This window comes from Canis lupus, chromosome 9 (assembly GCF_011100685.1).
Source record: "Canis lupus familiaris isolate Mischka breed German Shepherd chromosome 9, alternate assembly UU_Cfam_GSD_1.0, whole genome shotgun sequence".
Classification (NCBI taxonomy): domain Eukaryota; kingdom Metazoa; phylum Chordata; class Mammalia; order Carnivora; family Canidae; genus Canis; species Canis lupus.
Genome location: NC_049230.1, coordinates 20,470,042 through 20,490,186, shown reverse-complemented (window position 1 = coordinate 20,490,186; position 20,145 = coordinate 20,470,042). Strand labels below are relative to the sequence as shown.

Here is a 20,145-nt window from a genome sequence, read left to right as displayed (position 1 = left end):
CTTGAGGCCTTGGGGAAAGGTGGGGCGGGAATTCCGGGGTAGGGGCCGGGAGCGGGAAGAACGGGGTCCGGGGGTCCCGGCCTCTCCGCATCAGTCGCCGCTCCAAGCGATCGTGCAGCCCGCCCTTGGCGGAGGGCCGGGGCCGGGCCGGGGCGGCAGCGCCTCCCCACCAGTCCCTCCTCCCGAGGCCTCTCCCCGGACGCCAGCAGGTGGCACCATCCCGCTGCCACCAGCCCGTTCGAAGGGCCGGCGGGCCGGTGACCCGCAGGGAAGCTGGGCGGGCAGGACGGTCTCCCATTGGGACCCCCTGGCTCCGGCCTGCTGGCGGCCCAGGGGCTGTCACTGGGGCCCTGGGCGGGGAGGGGAGGCGGGGCCCGGACTGGGGAGCCAGGACCTACTCGCGAGGTTTCCTCGGAGCTCAAAGCGGGGAGGAGGGGTGCGCAGGCCGCCGCGGGAGGCGCAGGGGCCCCGGGCGGGGCGGGGCGGGGCGGCCGCTAATCTCCCCCCGCATCTCGGCGGGCGGCGCGGTCTGCTCGGCGCTCGGCTCCCGGGCGGGGGCGGGGGCGGGGGCGGGGAGCCGGCCGAGTGGGCGCGTCGACGTCTGCGGATTATCGCCGCCCTCGGCCCGGCCCCGCAGCCGGTGGAGCGTTTCCGTTCATCCCCGCCGAGGGAACTGAAGAGAAAGCGATAATGGAGCGGCTGTGGGAGGGGAGGCTGTGGGGTGGGGTGGGAGTATCTTCACCCCGAGCCCCCTGAGGTAGCGCTTATCTGACCCCAGCCAGGCTGGTGCGGCTTGCAGAGGTCTGCAAGCCCGGGGGGGGGGGGGGGGGGGGGGGGAGGCGGCTGCGGATTGCCCCCCTCCCCCCCTCCCCCCCCCCCCTGCCCTGGAGGCCGCGGGCCAACGTGAGGCGGGGGAGGAGCTGGGGCCCCAGAGGTGGGCTACAGTGACCAGCAGCCAGGGGCACTCAACTCCTGTCAGGACCCAGGCTCGGCCTGGGGGTAAGGCCCCCTCAGAGCTCAGAGCTGAAGGGGGTGGAGTGAGGGGGAGCATCTCCAGCAGCCAGACACAGAGCTGCCACACCCGCAGACGGTTCCTATATAACTTTTATTTCTGGAAGTTAAAGTAGATACAGCAATATACAAAAACAAAACCCCACAATAATATAAATTTTTACACTATGAAGTATACATTGGAATTTGATGCGGTGACCAGGACAGCAGCACACAAACCACTGTGCAGGTAGGTGGAGCCATCTATGGGAACCCTTCAGCTGGGCTGGGGGTGGGCAGGGGGAGACGGTGGAGAGAAGGTGGGCAGGTCCTGGAGGGCTCGATGCTTGGAGGGAAGGGGTCAGAACAAGTCTCGAAGCCTCTCAGAACTTTTGCTACACTCAGAGTTTAAACCAGATACACATGCTACCTCAAAGCCATGAACTTTATAATATCTGCTCCAGAGAAGCCGGGATCCTTGCCCCAGGTCCCTCTAATCTAAATCTTCTCTCAGTTTCTGAGTTAAGCTTATTGTGAAGAGTTGCTGGAGAAGGGAGAGCTCTGTACTACCTACCGTTTCTAGGCTGAAGGACAGGGATGGCCAAGTGCAACCCCTGTTTGTCTTGGAGAGAAGGTCCTCATTCCCTTTAGTTCTGAACCTGGTGAGTATGGGCAAAACAAACAACACAGAAACTCTGACCAACCCAGATAAGGTGGTCCCGGACCACACAATCTAGTCAGGCCTCTGGGTCAGAGGAGGCCTGAATATTGGAGACCGCTCAGTGTTCTGAAATGCACAGTAAACGGGAGTTGCTGTGCCTCATCTGGGAGGCCCCAGTGGGGAGGAGACAGTCACCAGCACTGGGGGGAGGCCAGGGTACACACTCCCTCACACAAGGGATAGACCTCGAGTTTATCAGTCAGCCTTTGCCCCTGGGTTAACCAAGTGAAGAAGTGATTAGAGGTGCCTCGGGAAATCACCAAGAAACCGGGATAAGAACCGTATTCCCTGAGCTCAATTAGACCCTTGGCTGGGGCCCCACAGTCTGTGGTGGTCAACCTGTAACTCTCACCTTCTCATTCCAGGATTCCCAAAGCAAACAGGACAAGGGACCTTTAGACACTGGAAGGAGCCCTACACGAGGAGTGGGGGGGTCAGGTGGACAGGGAGGAAGGAAGGATCACTCCATCCTTTATAAGGCACCCAGAGGCAAGACCCAGGCTCTGGAACAGGAGCGGAAGTCCAGGGAGATGGGGTGGGGTCCTCTGCCCAGCCTTACCAACTGATAGGCCAACACAGTAAAGGGGAAAACAAAACAAAACAAAACTTTGTTTATTAAAAAAAGGTCTAGGTTCAGGTTGTCCTTCAACCTTCCTATTTCAAAACCAAAGGCCAAGCCACAGCTTCAGATGTCTTTTAAGGGGTGGATCTGAAGCCCATTTCAGGATTTCTATAAATTATCAGCCTGAAGAAAGCTGAATGCCTAAAGCACCAAGAAGGCTACTGACTTGTCTTAAATACAGAAAAGGCTATGCTGATACAGTGTTTTTTGCCCTTTAATTTTTTTTTTAATTTAAAAAGAAACCTATAGGGGCTGTGAAAGTCCTATCTTCTATTTGGATGTTAGCAAGGTTAAAAGTGCAATGCCAGGAGTAATGTAGCTAGAGGCATTAGCTTACAGAGACAGGCAGAGGGATGCGCGAGCACCAGGAGGCACTTGTCTAACAACACAAAGCTGCCGAGAAAGGAGGGCGGGGGAGCAAGAAAAGACCAGAACATTTCCTTTTTCTCCCTCTTGCCACCTCTTCCACATCCCCTGATCACAGTCTCTGAGAACACATTCTTATTTGCATTTAGGTAAAAGCGTATCACCCACATTCATTCATTTCTCTATTTTTTAAAAGTGCCCAGATTGCTCAAAGATAGCAGAAGAAGGAGATTTGAAAAAAAAAATCTGGAAGCACAAAGTTAGAGGAGTTTCAGACGATCTGGGGGTTGGCTGTGTAAGGGGTGATGGAACACAGGTAGGTGCCTCCGTCCAATCTCTGCAGCCTCAGCCCGCCGCTCCTCACATCGGGGAGGTAGCGCACTCCGAGGTCAACTCCATGTCGAACGTGAGGGTCTCTGGGGGGACAGACCGGGAGAGCTCGTTCAGATGCCTGAGCCCAACAGCTGGTGGGGCACACTCCTGAGGCTTGGCCACCACTGCCACCACAACCATCCAGTGTCCTTGCCGCTTATGGCCAAGACGGGGCCCGATAATCCAGATGGACTCTCCTCCCTACAGGGTCTTATCTTCTGGAAGGGCTCAGTCCCCTTCATCCCTTAACTTGTTCCTCACTGTCCATGTGTAAAGAAGATCTAAAGCTGTCCTGTTCAATGCGGCAGCCTGGAGCCACAGGTGGCTACTGAACATCAAAATGTGGCTAGTGCCAATCGAGATGGGTCGTTGCTGTAAAACACCCAGCAGGTTTCAAAGATTTAGTACCCCCTCAAAAAACCTCATTAACTTTTTCTTATGTGTTAAGATGCTAGTATTGGGGATTTATTGGGTTACAGAAAAGATATTATTGACGTTAACCTCACTGTTTCTTATTGCTATTTCCCATGTTGCTACTAGGAAATTTGCACTCACAGGCATGGTGCGCATTTGGTTTCTAAGGGAAAGTGTTGCTGTACAGCCTCTTTCTACCAGTGCATGGGGGGCCAGCTCTGGGCTGGCTGGCCACACAAAGGGGACAGACTTCCCTCCTAAGGCCCAAGTCTGTCACCAAACACTCACCGAACTGCCCTCCTGCTGAGGGCTCAGCACCTTCACCATTATTTCCAAACTGCATCAATGAATCTAAAGTGCGGGGGGACATCGGCAGGTCAATGGTATTGCTGCACGTCGTTCTGTAGGAAATGGGGAGCAGCAGGAGGGGAAAGGGCCGGGTTGACAAGACACAATGGAGAAAAAAAAAAAAAGAACAAAACACACACACACAAGCCATCAAACTCTGGTCTCCAACAGAAAAATAAAAGCTCAAGCTTTTTAAACACGCAAGATCACTTTGAGTACTACACAGAGCCCAGGGCATTCGGGCCCTTCACAGGGTAGCTCTCACCCAGTGTCCTACTCCCAGGATAACTGAGGACACCAGAAATGAAGGCCAAATTGAGAAGGGAAGCCACTTACGGTGTCACACAGATAAACTTGGTCTTCAGGTATGGGGCAGCACCTGGGAAGAAGAGAAGTGGGACTTACTAATTGCGACCCCACTGTGGGTAGAGGGCAGGAGGAAGCTGGCTGCCTCACGGCGCTGGCTGACATGCATCTCACCTCATCCTGGAGCAGAGGTTGTTTTGAACCCCATCTCCCCTCAGGGCTGCCCGCCCACCACCCTGTATGACTTGGGGTTCCAGCGAGGAGCTTGCAGCTTGGCAGGTGAACTTTTTCCATAAAGCCTTCCTGACGTGCAGAGACTTTTCAGCACACCCTGGTCCCACCTGAGCCTAGAACCTTGCGTTCATTCTTTCCCTAGATGATGTGAGCACTGACCTGCCTGCATGTGATCTGAGGACTGTGTTCTGGCCTGGCTGAGTCTTTTAGATAACGTCTCTGCAGGTGGGATTGGAGCCTATCCTGTCTGGGCTCTGATACCACAGTCCTGCTCAGATGCCAAAGTCGCCAAGTCTTGAAGAGAATGGGGAAATTGCTCGTGCTGTTCGGAAAGGCCCAGAGTCACACCTTTCATTCCTAATGGGCATCCATCTGCCTCTACTACTTTTCAGATGAGCTATATTAGTAACTCCCCATTTGGATAGTGAAATCACACAAAAAGCAGCCTCTCTCTTAAGGGAGCCTGCCTGGTGTGGCAGTACCATCCACTCTGGGCTGAAGACAGGGGGCCTCATTATGTCTCCCACAGCTAAGACACCCAGGGCAAAGCACTTTCTCCTCTAAAAGGGAGGGGAAGAGGGAGGTGCCCATCTCTGTCATTTATAATTTATCTTTTAAACATTTTATTTGACAGAGAGAGTGCATATGCATGTGTGCACAAATAGGCAGAGGGAGAGGGAGAAGCAGACTCCTCACTGAGCAGAGCCCAATGCGAGGCTCGATCCCAGGACCCTGGGATGATGACGTGAGCCAAAGGCAGACGCTTAACTGACAAGAGCCACCCAGGCGCCCCGGTCATTTATAATTCTTATTCCGTAGTTAGAAATGTGAGGACTGGAATAAATGAATTTAGGTGCTAAATCTTTACACCAAGAGGTCAAGGAGCTTGGAGACACTGGCATGAAATCTGAGGGATTCAGGTGAGCAAATCACTTAGGAGGTGTGAGCCAGGGGTGGGGTAGGTGTGGGGTGGGCCAAGAGCAGCACAACTGTAAAGCTTGTGGTTTATAGAGAGACTAAGGAGGCAGAAAGTATGCTGACAATCTGAGAAAAGCCATTGTCAGGGGGTCACTAGACTGCCTTCCAAGGTTATCTGGGGCCAAGAAATAGATTCACATGGTGCAGAATCCAAAGACACTACCCAGGCAGGGTTCTGGTGTCATAAATCCACTGTGGCATAGACCTGAGGGGAGCTGACATCCCTGACAGAAAAGGATTTAGTTCCTCAGTGATCAGATAGCAGAGAAAATGAGCCTCGGCCTGAGATTCAGCAAGACCAGAAACAGAGGAGAGCCCAGACTCGAAGCGGAGCTATGGCTGCGTACAAGGTTGTCAATATACTTCATCCATTTTGTAAGGTAAGGGGGCTTTTGTTTCTAAGAGAGGACTTTCTCCTTCAAGCCATTGAGGGGTCTGGTGGAGAAGTAAGGAGGAAAGAAGAGACCTGGGAAGATGATCTGTCCCTGGGGACAAAAATATTTTCATAATGGAAATCAAGAGGAAATGATGGGCACAGACCCATCTCCCAGAGGACTCCCACTTTAATGCAGGCACTCCCGTAGCACTGGGCCCATCCCCTCGTCATGCTCCCACCACACCAAGCCCTCCAGTGCCCACTGCCTACACTCGCCTCCCCAGGAGGTGGGCAGAGCACTCAAGTAATTGGTTCCTTTCTCATGCCTGGAGTCTTGCCCCTGAGAAAACACCGGTGACTATAGGCAGGAAAGGACCTTGCCTCCCGGTCACGCAGGATGGCTGATGATAATGGAGGGCATGGCCTCAGATTGGGAACTTGGATCATGAAAGCAAAATGAGCCAAAGGACCAGCACTTGGACCTAAATGTCCTCTGCAAAAGGAACAAAGAGTAGTGTGTCGAGGCTGATAAACAGATCTCCCAACTGAAGCACGGCTGCAAAGCAAGATAAGTAGCAGACAGGAAGTGAGAGTTAGCTCTCCTATAGTATGAACAAAACCCAGCACTAGAGCAGAGAAATGAGGGAAGCCAATTATCAAGTAACTCAAATTCCCTCTTCCAAGTCCCAGTCTTCCCCCATCCCAAGAAATTCCTCAGAGGGGATTCCTAGGAAAAGGTGGGTGTGTGCGTGCTTGAGGTCCTTACATAAAAACAGTTTTTCCAAAAGCAACTGGGGTAGGGAAGCTACCCTCAAAGGATGACTTTAAGGAGCCCCCAGAAGGCTCTCTTATTAAGGGAAGTGAAATAAAAACAAAGAATGGCAAATCATAGATTCCCCATCAGGATATGGATGGAGAAGAACCCAGGGAGCCAAAGAAGCAAATTCGGATGGGACAGACTAGCAGAGCCCCCCCTCCGCACTGATGACAACACTAACCCTTACAAACTTACTGTGGAACAATGTCTACAGACTTACAGAAACACCTGTGCTCTTGCACATTACACAACCACTTATTTCAATCACTCTGCATCCCATCCTGCGCCCTCCCACCGGTTATAGGTTCCCCTTCAATCACCACTCCCCCACTGCCTCTGCTTATAAACCGTAAACCACGTTTCAGTGCTGCTAACACTCATTTCCTCCAGAAAGCTTTTCTCCATCCCACTCGACACTGCTCACATTGTTCAGTGATGGGGAAAAGGAAATACACTAGACTCAAGTCTGGTCGCAAACCTTCCAGCAGCTACCGTGTAAGAAGTGTGGTGCTGGCTGGACATCCTGTTACTAAAGAGTCCTGTCCTCACTCTCACTCTTTCTTGGTGGCAATTTAGATGTTTGGGTGTGTATGTGCTTATTTCTCCCTTTAGTCTGGCAGGTTCCCTGTGGGGCAGAGACAAGTGACTCTGACTCCTCTCCTCTCTCCAACCCCATCAGCCACCCCAAAAAAGCACTCATTACAAAGTTCTTTCCCACAAAGAGGAATAAAGATCACCAGACTCTTTGGGCATTTACCTGTTTGTACGCCTGGGATCCTGCAATTTCCCACTTTTCCCAGAATTAAATGCCAGCCTCGGAAAATCAACAACTACCTGGGTCGGCTTCAGGATGTTCCTGGCTCTCTGGTCGACAGTACTTTCCAAATGCCTCTTCCTTAGGAATGTCGGGGTAGAGATAGACCAGTGGAGACACCAGGATGTTGGTAGCATCCATGATCTTATAGCCCATGATGATTTCAGCAAACGACATGTTGTTCAGCTGTTGCTTGGTATATGGTTCCACCGACTGGATCTGGGTCTTACCTGTCATGGGATATTGTAAGGGAAGATAAGGGAACCTATGGCCAGGTAATCTCAGAGAAAACAACCTGATTTATTTTTCCTCGAAAGGGAAAGACTTATGCCAACCTAGCTCCGGAGCCCTGAATATCCTGTTCAATAACCTGGCACTATGGAAATGTTCAGTTGGCTTCTGGAGAGACTACCCAGTTGGGTCGTAGGCAATATACCTGAAAACTACTCGTGTGAGATATATTAACAGGGTAGGTAAGCAAGGAGATGAAGAATGAGATTTAAACTGCTAGGCAAATATTAGACCCTGGAGCAAACAAAACAAAACTTGCAAACAATCCTCCAGTTGAAAGAATTTGGAGAAAAGAAGTCACTGAAGTATTTTACAAGCCCATGACAGGGGAGTGTGAAGCCATCTCTGCCCACTAGGGGGCAGTAGGTGCTTGAAACTAGTAGTAACCAAGGCGGGGAGGCAACTGCCACTAGGTGGGGTGGGTGAGAGTCAAACTTACCGCTGATGTCCTTCTCCACCCAAGTGAAGGTGACACCTCCTTCTTTGCTGCTTTCACTGAACCGTAGCAGGAAGGTGCCTGGGGGCTTTGTGCTCAGGATGGCCCGCTCCCGCTCCTTACTGATAAAACCCATTATGTATCTGGAGCCAAAGAAGAGCAACCAGATGTGAGCTGATAGGGTCCCCACCACCAGCCTGCTGAGGGAGCAAGTGACTTGTTACACATGTGCACTCCACCAGACACAAAAGTTTCAACCTACCCTTCATTCCAAAGAGCCAGGATATACTTTTTCACGAGGTCAATGATATTGTCTAGCCAAACCCAGAAGGAGAAGCCTTTGCCAGCCATGTTTTCCTAAAGAAAAGAATAATGGGAAAGCCAAGTCTACCCTTCCAGTCTTTTCCTTCCCAGGGGCACCATGCCACCAAAATCCCCAGGCCCATCTCCCCTCAAGTAGGTCCTACTGGCCTCCAGACCATGAGTCTTCAAGCCCAGTGCCATCCAGGACAACCTCACAGGTGTGCATTCACTCCCACTCCCAATCCATAAGGATTTAATAAAATAGCTTACTTTGCAAAATTTAGCCCACGTAATCTGACACCCTGAGTAGTTCACACCAGGTCCTGAAGGAAAAGAACAAATAAAACAGTGTAATTTTCAGCTTTGAATCAAGATCTTAGGATTGTAACACAACATACATTCACACACATCTGTCCCACAATGGGCCGAGCAACCATCGGTTTTCATGTGTTTGCAGGTCCCTACAGTAGAGGGCATGTATGTGCACATACGTGCGTATACACACCTACACCCTCACAAAACCCCATCATCATTTGATCACCTGAGGGGTTGTTTAGCCTCGCAGAGGTGGTGGATGACATACCAAGTCTCTCCCTGCTACTCACATACCACCTCTTCTTGGTCTTGTGTGGTGGACAGGGGACCAGCAGCACACAGTAATAAGCTGACAGAATTAGAGGGGCAAGTTTGGGGACAGCACAGGATAAAGCTACTTATAGTCCAGGTAGCATGTAAAATAGTGCATGAAATTTTTTTCAGGAGAAAAACATAAAAAACAAGCCTCTCCAGTTTATTGAAGAAACAGACATGGATGTCAAGCTTTCATCTCCACCTTCTAACATGCACTTAAAAAATATCTTCCTAAGGTTAGATGAAGCTGTGCTCTGAACGGGGTGAGGAGTCCAGCCACCAAGAGAAAAGAAATCTGCCTCTTACCTCAGAAATGACGACCATGAGGCAAGCTGCCTCTGCATCCTTCCACTCGCCCCCCAAAACTGCTGGAGCACATGTTTTTCTGACCCCAGCACAGTGCCTTGCTCAGCAAATTTTCCTGAATGAATAGCCCCACGGGCCAGATTCCTTCTCTGAGGAGGGCAGCAGGGAAAAGAGGGAAAATGCTAACCTAAGAGTTTCTCTGCCAGCGTAGTCAACTGCTCGATGCTCAGTCCTCGCTTTGTGGTGGAGGAGAACTGCCAGCTCAGCACCTCAGCCACTTGATCCCAGGTTCCAATCGGGGGCTTGGTGAAAAAGTTCACGTTCTGTTCAAAATGACATATTTGCTCATTGGGATGAGACAGCGGCGCCTGATGACCTACACGAGGGACCACAACAATGGTTTCCAGAGGACGGGCACCTACCTTGGGGTTGCTGGTCAGCATGTTGTACCACAGGATTGATGCCCAGGCATTTGGCATCTGACAGATATTCGAGATCACCACAACTGGCAAGGAGTGGGTCTGTGGAGAAAATGGAGAATGAATTGGGGAGGACCCTCACAGTTTTGAACATCTCTTTAGCCATAACTGCACGTTTGGGAATAAAAGGATGTGCCATGAACCACACCTACTGTCAACTTTTGGGGAGGAGTGTGGCTGAGTCAGCTCAACACCAAGAGTGGAAAGAATGCCAAACATGGGTCACAGGACATAATCAGGAACTTGAAAATCAGACTTGCTCAAAGTCAGACTCACAGTCCACAGATTCCACATTTAGAAAACCTGGAAGGCATTCTCTGAGAACTGAAGCTACATTTACCCATTAAACAGAGAGCTCCCAGTAGTCAAAGACAAAGCTTTCTTTGCGTATATCTTGAACTTAAAATCAAGAAAGTTGGTAAAACAGAATGCAAATGCCATGGTTTCCTGTATCCTAAAGACATTGGTTTAAGTCTAAAGACTGTTTTGCTCAAACTTTATAAAGTCAACTCTAATTTTTAAATGCAGATTTTCATATCAAGTTTGCTGAAAGCTGACTTTATAGTTGACCCTTGAACAACATGGCTTTGAACTACGTAAGTCCACTTACACGTGGATGATTTGGTTTATTTGATAGAGTACAGTGCTGTAAATGTATTTTCTCTTATGATTTTCTTAGCAATATTATCTTTTCTCCAGCTTACATTATCATAGGAATATATAAAACATACAAAATGTGTGTTAATAGACTATGTTATCAGTAAGGCTTCCAGTCAGCAACAGGCTACTAGTAGTTAAGTTTGGCGGGGGGAGTCAAAAGTTACACAGATTTTCAACTGGGCAGGGGGTTGATGCCCCTAACACCTGTGTTGTTTGATGGTCAACTGTGCATCTTCTAAGCACCCACGCAAAACTTTACTGGTATACTCTGGAGTTTTTGGAGAAAAACAAGTGAAAACAAACACAGTGCTGAGCAAAGAGTCATCATCACTCTACCTTCTGTAGAAAAAAATCCCAACTACAAGTTCTTGTCCTGAATCACCCTTGCAGACAGCCCTGTCCCGACTCTGCAGCAGAACTCACCTCAAGGTCAATCTTGAGGCCTTGGTGATACACCTCCGTCTCAAAGGTGATCAGGTGCAGCTCCTCAGTGACAATCAGGGAGGCCTACAATAACAAGAAGGACACACCCCCTTCCTCAGAGAGAACAGTCCTGGATACTAACAGCCACAGCTGAGGAGAGTGACATGCCACAGCCACACTATACCATGAAGGGTAATCCACCAGGAGGCCATGGACACGCAGCCAGGGAGACCACTCTCAGTACATATGCCCTTCAACTCTAAGTGCTATGATCTTCAACCTCATCTTTTTTGTTTTTTAAAGATTTTATTAATTTTTTCATGAGAGACACAGAGCGAGAGAGACAGAGACATAGGCAGAAGGAGAAGCAGGCTCCCTGCGGGGAGCCTGATGTGGGACTCCATCCCAGGACTCCAGGATCATGACCTGAGCCAAAGGCAGACGCTCAACCACTGAGCCACTCAGGCATCCCTTCAACCTCATCTTTTACAGGTTTTATTATAATGGTACAGACCCAATAGGTTATTTATAAGATGGGCAAGGCACAAAGAATAACAAAACAATGCAGGGGATCCCTGGGTGGCTCAGCGGTTTAGCGCCTGCCTTTGGCCCAGAGCACGATCCTGGAGTCCCGGGATTGAGTTCCACATCGGGCTCCGAGGCATGGAGCCTGCTTCTCCCTCCTCCTGTGTCTCTGCCCCTCTCTCTCTCTCTCTCTATCATAAATAAATAAATCTTAAACAAAACAAAACAAAACAAAACAATGCACACCTATACCCATGATCCAGTTTAAGGAAAAGATCATTACTACTGAGGTTCCCAGGGTGCACTTCCCATCCTTGTCCCTCCTCCCTTAGATGTAACTGCTATTTTGTCTTTGGGGTTTATCATTTCCTAGCTTAGCTTTGCTTGCTTGCTTTGCCTGTCTGCCTACCTTCCTTCCTTCCTTTCAAAAAATTTTTTTATTTGAGAGAGAGAATGAGGAAGTGAGACAAAAAGCATGAGCAGGGGGAGAGGGAGAAAGAAGCAGGCTACCCACTGAGTGGGGAACCCGACCTAGGGCTAGATTCCAGTTCCCTGGGATCATGACCTGAGCCAAAGGCAGATGCTTAACCAAGTGAGCCACCCAGGAGCCCCTTTTTCCTAGCTTTTCTTTATGGCTTTACCATATCTATATCGCTACATAATGTATACATTGTTTAGTTTTAGATGTTTGTGAATCTTCTACATATGGAAACATACTATGTGTTAGTGACTCACTTCTGCATGCCTCACTTTTTGTGTCCATGGTTGTGTGAATATGCTGGTAATTCATTTTCACAGCTATAGCATTTCACCATATGGCTCTACCGCAAATCCTTTAGCTACTCTAGTGGTGATGATGGTTTATATTTAGGACCTACCATCAGGCTGCTGTGACATCTCGTACATGTCTCCTAGTACATATGTGCAAAGATTTCTCTATTGTTAAACCCTGGGAGGGATCCCTGGGTGGCTCAGTGGTTTAGCGCCTGCCTTCGGACCTGGGCGTGATCCTGGAGTCCTGGGATTGAGTCCTGCATTGGGCTTCCTGCATGGAGCCTGCTTCTCCCTCTGCCTGTATCTCTGCCTCTGTCTCTCATGAATAAATAAATAAAATCTTTAAAAAAAAAAAAAAACACCCTGGGAGTGGCATTGCTGGTTTATAGGGTATGTTCATTTGTTATAATGCCAAATTGTTTTCTGAAGTGACAATTTATACTCCCACCAGCAATATAGCAACCTAATTTTCACTAAGACTTCCAGTGAATTCTCAGAAACACAATTCCAATTCGTTTTTATTCCAATTCATTTTTAAAACACTTTTTACACTATAAAAATAATATACATGCAGTGTAAAAATACAGATATTGCAGAGATAGAATAGTCTTGGATACTAACAGCATTACAAAAATACATAAACACTGTTCAGTATACAAAGTTCCTTGAGAACTTTGTGATGCACACATGAATAGACAAAAAAAAGTATAGCATACTTTTTAAACAGATACACCAATATACTACTCAAATTATCTTGCATCTTGTTTTTTCTTTTTTTCTTTTAAGTGGGTTCCACACCCAGTGTGGGGCTTGAACTCACAATCCTGAGATCAAGAGTTTCATGCTCTACCCACTGAGCCAGCCAGGTGCCTGCATCTTGCTTTTTCTAAACAAATATGCCACATACATTGTTCTATGTTGTTGCACATAGATCACTCTTTATAGTCAAGTACTATAAATTCACTTTTTTTTTAAGGTATTCTATATTTTAGAGAAGGGAAAAATGGCCCAGGGCATAAACATCAGAAAAAGAACAGGGGGGCAGCCCTGGTGGTGCAGCGGTTTAGTGCTGCCTGCAGCCTGGGGTGTGATCCTGGAAACCCAGAATCGAGTCCCACGTCGGGCTCCCTGCATGGAGCCTGCTTCTCCCTCTGCCTGTGTCTCTGCCTCTCTCTCTCTCTCTCTCTCTCTCTCTCAAATAAATAAATAAAATATTAAAAAAAAAGAAAAGAAAAAGAACAGGGTGTCACAATCTTTTAAAAAGATTAAAAACTAGTTCCTGGTCACATTTACCTATTTCTTTTTTTAAAAGTTTATTCTTGACACTAAGAATCCAATAACCTGAATCCAAGGGAGGAAGACAATAAGAGAAATAGGGGGACCAGTTTGATTCTTTTTCTTTTTCTTAGATGTTTAACTCTGATCTATTACAACCTTCTATGCCATCTCAGTGAGAAAAACAGGTCACTAAAAAATGGAGCCAAGCAGCCTCTGCTGGCAGAAGTTGGAAGGGGAATTTGGAAAGCCCCAGGCAAGGTGGAAAGCTTCTTTTCTATTAAATGGGTGTGGGTAAGTCAGCCAGGGACTTTCCACTCCTTAAAGATGAGCCAACTCCCGCCAACTCCTGAGACACTCAAGGAAATGCTCTAAGCTGGAGAACTCCATAGCAGATGTGACTTCTGACTATGTCATTTTGACCTGTGATGATTTTTCTGTATGACTACAGCTTCACCATGGGTCAGTATCTCCAATTCTGGGCAATAAGAAGGCACCTGTTCTCTTTCCATCAAAGAAAACCCTCCCAGTTGGCTTTCATTCCCAAGAAAACTTACATCACAGTTGGCTCGGCCCCCATTACCACATCTTTGCTCTCTCAGGGTCTGTAAGAAAAGCAGAGCACCTGAGTCATGTGAGGCTCTCCACTACCACCCTCTCCCTCTGCCAGAGGCCCTTGGAGACCAGGATCCAGGCTTCTGCCTCATACCAGGTGTTTGAATTCTGCAGACAGGCTGCCGTTGTTGGACTCTTCCATGTTCATCACTTTTGTGTTTGTGCCCAGAATGTTAAATTTCCGAGATCTGAATCACAGGAGAAAAACCAACCACACAGGTGACTGAGTAGCCAGAGGACAGAGTTAGATTAAATAGATCAAAAGGAAGCCTCTGGGCTGAACTTACCCTCTGAGAGCTGCGACATCCCCAGAGTCTCTGTTAAGAATATAAACTGGTGTTAATAAAACTGGCTCCGTGTTTTTTCAAAAAGTCTACTTTGAATACTATAATTTACTTTGCTGGAAAAATCACTGTTCTCCCAGGAATTTCTGTAAACAATTCAACTACATTTCATATATGAAATACGACAACCCTCTACATACCTACCCGGCGTCAACTCCTCCTTCGCAATAGACCCTTGGTTCTGCTCAAGTATCCTGTTCAGGATCCTTCCAGGGGATCCTGATCATTAAGCACATCAGATCACAGCATGTCTACAGTGCAGTGCTCCTGGGGTGAGGATGTACCTACCCTGTCTCATGCAGACTGGAAGGAATTACAACCCAGGGTGGATTTACTTTCCATAGCTTCAACTGAACATGAGCAAGGAAGCATGGATTCTTAACTACTACAAGCAACCATACTGCAACTCAGAAGGAAACCTTACAAAGCTGGTGATACTTATGATGGCAGAGAAGGCAGACGGAAGTTTCTGGGTCCTGGGTGACATAAGTGAGTCACTAATCTCACCGTCAGGAACTTGCCCTCACTCTGCATTTCCAGTTACACTGGGCTGCAAATTTCCTTATTAATGAAGCCACACTGGGTTTTCTGTAAAGGTTTACTATTACCCACAACTCAGATCATCCCATTTCATGTTAGCTGGAAACAGTCCTCCCACTACATCCACCATCTTTCAGCTCTATGTGTTTGAATATATAGGGTTTGTTTTTTTTTTTAAGATTTTATTTATTTATTCATGAGAGACACACACAGAGAGAGGCAGAGACACGGGCAGAGGGAGAAACAGGCTCCATGCAGGAAGCCCCATGTGGGACTCAATCCCGGGTCTCCGGAATCACACTCTGAGCTAAAGGTAGATGCGCAAACGCTAAGCCACTCAGGTGTCCCTATATTTTTTTATATAGTCACATTTTTCAGTCTTTTCCTTTCTTCTTTTTTTTCCTTTCTTCTTTTTGTTATTCTAGTAGTTTTAAAAGTGCTTATCCATTGCTATATATGTACTAATATATCTACACATTTATTAAATAAAACATTTCATGTGGGCTTACAGATTAAAACTGATCAAATTCTGGGGTGCCTGAGTGGCTCAGTTGGTTAAGTATCTGCCTTCGGCTCAGGTCATGATTCCAGGGTCCTGGGATTGAGCCCTGCTGGGATTGAGCTTGCTTCTCCCTCTCCCTCTGCTGCTCCCCCTGCTTGTACTCTCTGTCACTCTCAAAAGAGTGCTCATTCTCTCAAATAAATAAATAAAATAGATCAAATTTTAAACCATTTAGAAGGTATCTTTCCCTATATCACATTTTAAAACTTAAGAGTCCTTTTACCAGGAAATTCCCCTCATTTTCCACCTGGATCTCCTTTTTATTTTATTAAAAAAATATTTTAATCATTTATTTAACAGAGAGAGAGAGAGAGAGAGTGAGAGAAGAGAGAGAGAGAGAACACAAGCAGGCAGAGGGAAAGCAGACCCTCTGCTGAGCAAGGGGCCCCACATGCAGCTTGTTCCCAGGACCCCGGGATCATGATCCAAGCTGAAGGTAGAAGCTTAACTGACTGAGCCACCCAGGCACCCTTAGATTTCCTTTTTAGAAAAAAAACTTTTTGTATTATAGCTTTGATACATAAATGATGAATAATAAAGTGCACTATTGAAAATGTATTTGGATAAGGTCTGACATATCTATACGTGTTATAAATACCTGTGAAATCATCAGCCTAAACAAGATATTGAACATATCCATCATCACCAAAGTTTCCCCAAGTCCATTTGTAATCCATTCCCAAATCCCACACTCCATCCACCTGTCCCCAGGTAACCACTGATCTATTTTCAATCACTATAGATTCATTTGCATTTCTAGAATTCTATAGAAATGGAAACTAAAGTATGTACTTTTCTTGGTTTGGCTTCTTTCATTCAGTGTAATTATTTTGAGATTTCTTATGTGTTGCAATTGTCAGTAGCTCATTCCTCTTTATCGGTAAATGATATTTTATTTATTTATTTATTTATTTATTTATTTATTTATTTATTTATTTATTTTTAAGATTTTATTTATTTATTCATAGAGACACACACACAGAGAGAGAGAGAGAGAGAGAGAGAGAGAGAGAGAGGCAGAGACATAGGCAGAGGGAGAAGCAGGCTCCATGCAGGGAGCCTGACGTGGGACTCGATTCCGGGTCTCCAGGATCACGGCCCAGGCTGCAGGCGGCGCTAAACCACTGTGCCACTGGGGCTGCCCTGATATTCCATTTATAGATATACCACAAATCATGAAGCTCCAGTGGTATGGTTAGTGTATGTTTATACATATGCCACAAACTGTTTATTCATTCACCTATTTTTTCAATTATCATTTTTAAAATTCATTCACCTATTAACGGACATTTGTGTATAGCCCTTTGTGTGGACATATGCTTTCACTTCTCTTGGGTTAATACCTAGGAATAGAATAGTAAGCTCACAGGGTAGGTACATGTTTAACTTCGTAGGAAACTGCCAAAGTCTTTTCCAAAGTGGTCCCACCATTTTGCGATTTTACCATCATTATATTACACATTCACCTATGCTTTTAAGATCATTAAACATATAAATACATCTGATGGACAACAAAAAATAAAACATTAATTTATCATTCAAATCCTCCACCTCCCCCTCAGTATCAGGTTTTCCCATAATTAATTCCTAAATAATCCATCCTTTACTCAGTGATTTGAGATATCACTTTAAACGTATATTAATTCTTTCTATAAATTTGAAGTCTATTTCTGGACATAAGGTTTTGTTTTAATGATCAATCAATTTATTCCTGCCCTAGTAACACACTCATATAGTAACTGAAACTTTGTGATACATTTTAGTATCTGGCAAGGCATCTTCCTACACCATTCCTATTTATCTTTATTCATTAAAAATTTTTTTTGAAAGTGGAATGGTGGTTGCTAGGGGCTGGGAGGACAGGGAAACAGGAATTTGTTATTTAATGGTTGGAAAGTTTCCATGTTGCAAGATGAAGTTCTGGAGATCCGTTGCACAACAATGTGAATATATGTAACACTATACACTTATAAATGATTAAAATGGTAAATTTTATGTTAAAATTTTTACCATAATTTTAAATAAATAAATAAATAAATCCTTTAAAGAAACAATGTTTGGCTATTTTTCTCATCTAAGATACAGCTTGAAGAGCAAGTCAAGAGTTAAGAAATTCTATACGTATTTTGCTTATGCCACATTAACCTTCTCAAGAAGGATCAACATCTTTATAATAAAAGTCTGCAGGTAAAAAATTAAAGAAAAAGGAGGACCCAGGGTCACAATAGCAATCACAACTCATATCTGTACCACCAGCTTTGTGGTTTTTTGTTCAGGCATGCAAATGACAATGAACTGCAAGACTTTTGAAAACTTCTATTCAAAAAATGAAGATCCCCAAATGGAGATAAAGCCTCTAAGTTCACATGATAATTATCCAAGTTCTCATTTCTGTCCCTCATTTGAAAAAAGAAAAAAAAAAAAGCTAACATACAGAGTACTTACTTGTCAATGCACACTTTAATTTTAAGCTGATAATTTAACTCCGGGAATTTGACCAGCAATCTATTTCAAAAGAAAGTGGGAGGGAAAGTTTTTGAGTAAAGAAAAAAATATATCAGTTTTAAAAACAAGTCAATAGGCTCCACCACTAACTCCTACTCAAAGGAATACAGAATTCATAACCCTTCATTTCTAAAAGGTGAATAAAACACAATCCCAGATTCCTCTTCCTACTAGTGACATCTTTGACCTTACACTGAGTATCACCCCTTCAGGCCCATTGTTACTGATAGAAAGCGTAAAAACCACAAACTTGGACAAAGTTGTATGAGATTTACAAAAGGATAATGAAAGTCGTTTCATGAGAATTATTACAGGAACACGCGCTCTGCAGCTGGTATGCTTTCTGTTAAGCCTGAAACCTAACACCCAGTTTCTAAAGAGGGAAATTTCACTGCAGAAGACCAAACCCCAATATACCTGTCCTGACTTGGGTGTGAAAGTCACACCCCACCCTGCAGGCCCACCACCCACCTGCTCTATGGCCTCTTAGCTTCTATATCTCGATGCCTTACTCTTTCCCCTAAAATTCGTAGTGAAAAGTAGGCACCAAGGATAGAACATAACCAGCATTAGTATGCCTCTGTTGCAGGGATGAAGGAGACACAATGGCCCAAGACTATAGGCCTGAAATTGTAGGAATATATTCATGTAACCTCAAAAAGAGGTAATCATTCCTTAGCTTTTGACAGGAGAATTAAGAAGCAAATTGATACGATATTATGCCAGCAAATTCCATACCCACTATACTACCACCCGTGAGGCCTAGAAAGGAAAACTCTGGCCATCAACTCGGCTCTCATCCTAAGAACATCTCTCAATAAAATATCCACCAGGGACACCTGGGTGGCTCAGTGGTTGAGCGTCTGCCTTCAGACTAGGGCATGATCCCAGAAGTCCCAGGATCAAGTCCCACATCAGGCTCCCTGCATGGATCCTGCTTCTCTCTCTGCCTATGTCTCTGACTCTCTCTGTGTGTCTCTCATGAATAAATAAATAAATAACATTTATTTAAAAAATAAAATATCTACCAAAAGAGGAAATATGGGGCCCACCTGACTTTGGTAGTGAACTGGACGCCAGTCTTGATGACTAACGGCCGGTCAGGATGCATGGGCATGCAAGGCTGCCGCTCAACCACAAAGGCACTGAAAGGCAAAGAGGACAGCAGTCCACATATACACTCTGCAGTGAACTGGTTTTCGTTCTACGCCTCAAAGCAAAGGAGGTGGTGGGGTGGGGAGCGATGAGGGAAAGGAACCGGAATTCGAAGTTACCTTTTCATTAAGTTCCTAAACAGCTCTACAATCCTCTCCTCTAGCATTGGCCGGTGCTGGACGATGGGATCCCCTTTATAGGACACTTTTTGTTGTAACTCCTCCAGTTTCTTAATTTGTTGGCGGGTCTGAAGTTGTGACTCTGCTAATGAGGTTATCCTGCCAATAAAATGAGAAAGCTACCAGTTACTAAGTGAGTGCACACCGGTGAGCTGGAGAAGGGGAAGGGAAGCCCACAGATATAAACACCACCATGTAGTCCCTTCGGATAAGAAAGGGGGAATTTTTTTTTTATTGTGGTATAACGTAACATTTATCACTTGTGAGTGTATCATTCAGCAATATCAAATAAAAAATGGGGGGCACCTGGCTGGCTCAGTTGGTAAAGCATGTGCCGTCTGATCTCGGGGTTATAAGTTCAAGCCCCATGTTGGGTGCAGCGCTTATGTAAGTAAGTAAGTAAATAAATAAATAAATAAAAATAAGAAATAGGGATTTTGTGTTTTAACAGTTCCTTCTTAAAATTTAACATTTCAAAAAGAGCTGGCATAGAGGAAGAAGTGTTAAAACTTATATCCCTAAGAAGCAGGAATAGAATAATCATCAGAAAGTGACAAGAAAGGGTACCTGGCTGGCTCAGTTGGTTAAGCATCTGTCTTTGGCTCAAGTCATGATCTCAGAGTCCTGGGATTGAGCCCAGGGTGGAGCTTCCTGCTCAGCGGGGAGCCTGCTTCTCCCTCTCCCTCTGCCCTTCCCCCTCGATTATATTCTCTCTCTCTCCCCCTCTCTCTTAAAATAAATAAAATCTTAAAAAAAAAAGAAAGAAAGTGACAAGCATTCAAACT

At 46.0% G+C, this 20,145-nt stretch overlaps 1 protein-coding gene across 6 annotated transcripts in view; it reads right to left on the bottom strand.

Annotated features, from left to right (window-relative positions):
• Nucleotides 1-1,086: 1,086 nt before the first annotated feature.
• Nucleotides 1,087-20,145, bottom strand: part of STAT3 (signal transducer and activator of transcription 3) — a 75,159-nt gene continuing 56,100 nt past the window's right edge. For 2 of the 6 annotated variants that reach the window (XM_038547288.1, XM_038547289.1), the window contains exons 9-24: nucleotides 19,301-19,459; nucleotides 19,079-19,171; nucleotides 17,967-18,026; nucleotides 14,363-14,392; nucleotides 14,170-14,263; nucleotides 14,018-14,065; nucleotides 10,887-10,970; nucleotides 9,747-9,845; nucleotides 9,512-9,647; nucleotides 8,659-8,711; nucleotides 8,348-8,442; nucleotides 8,089-8,228; nucleotides 7,376-7,588; nucleotides 4,170-4,212; nucleotides 3,774-3,886; nucleotides 3,060-3,115 (exon numbers count right to left, since the gene is read on the bottom strand). In XM_038547288.1, coding sequence (XP_038403216.1) covers nucleotides 3,060-3,115; nucleotides 3,774-3,886; nucleotides 4,170-4,212; nucleotides 7,376-7,588; nucleotides 8,089-8,228; nucleotides 8,348-8,442; nucleotides 8,659-8,711; nucleotides 9,512-9,647; nucleotides 9,747-9,845; nucleotides 10,887-10,970; nucleotides 14,018-14,065; nucleotides 14,170-14,263; nucleotides 14,363-14,392; nucleotides 17,967-18,026; nucleotides 19,079-19,171; nucleotides 19,301-19,459 — 1,516 coding nt within the window. Of the gene's footprint in view, nucleotides 3,116-3,773; nucleotides 3,887-4,169; nucleotides 4,213-7,375; nucleotides 7,589-8,088; nucleotides 8,229-8,347; nucleotides 8,443-8,658; nucleotides 8,712-9,511; nucleotides 9,648-9,746; nucleotides 9,846-10,886; nucleotides 10,971-14,017; nucleotides 14,066-14,169; nucleotides 14,264-14,362; nucleotides 14,393-17,966; nucleotides 18,027-19,078; nucleotides 19,172-19,300; nucleotides 19,460-20,145 lie in introns of all 6 variants that reach the window. The other 4 variants (XM_038547284.1, XM_038547286.1, XM_038547285.1 and 1 more) reach the window with 4 other exon arrangements.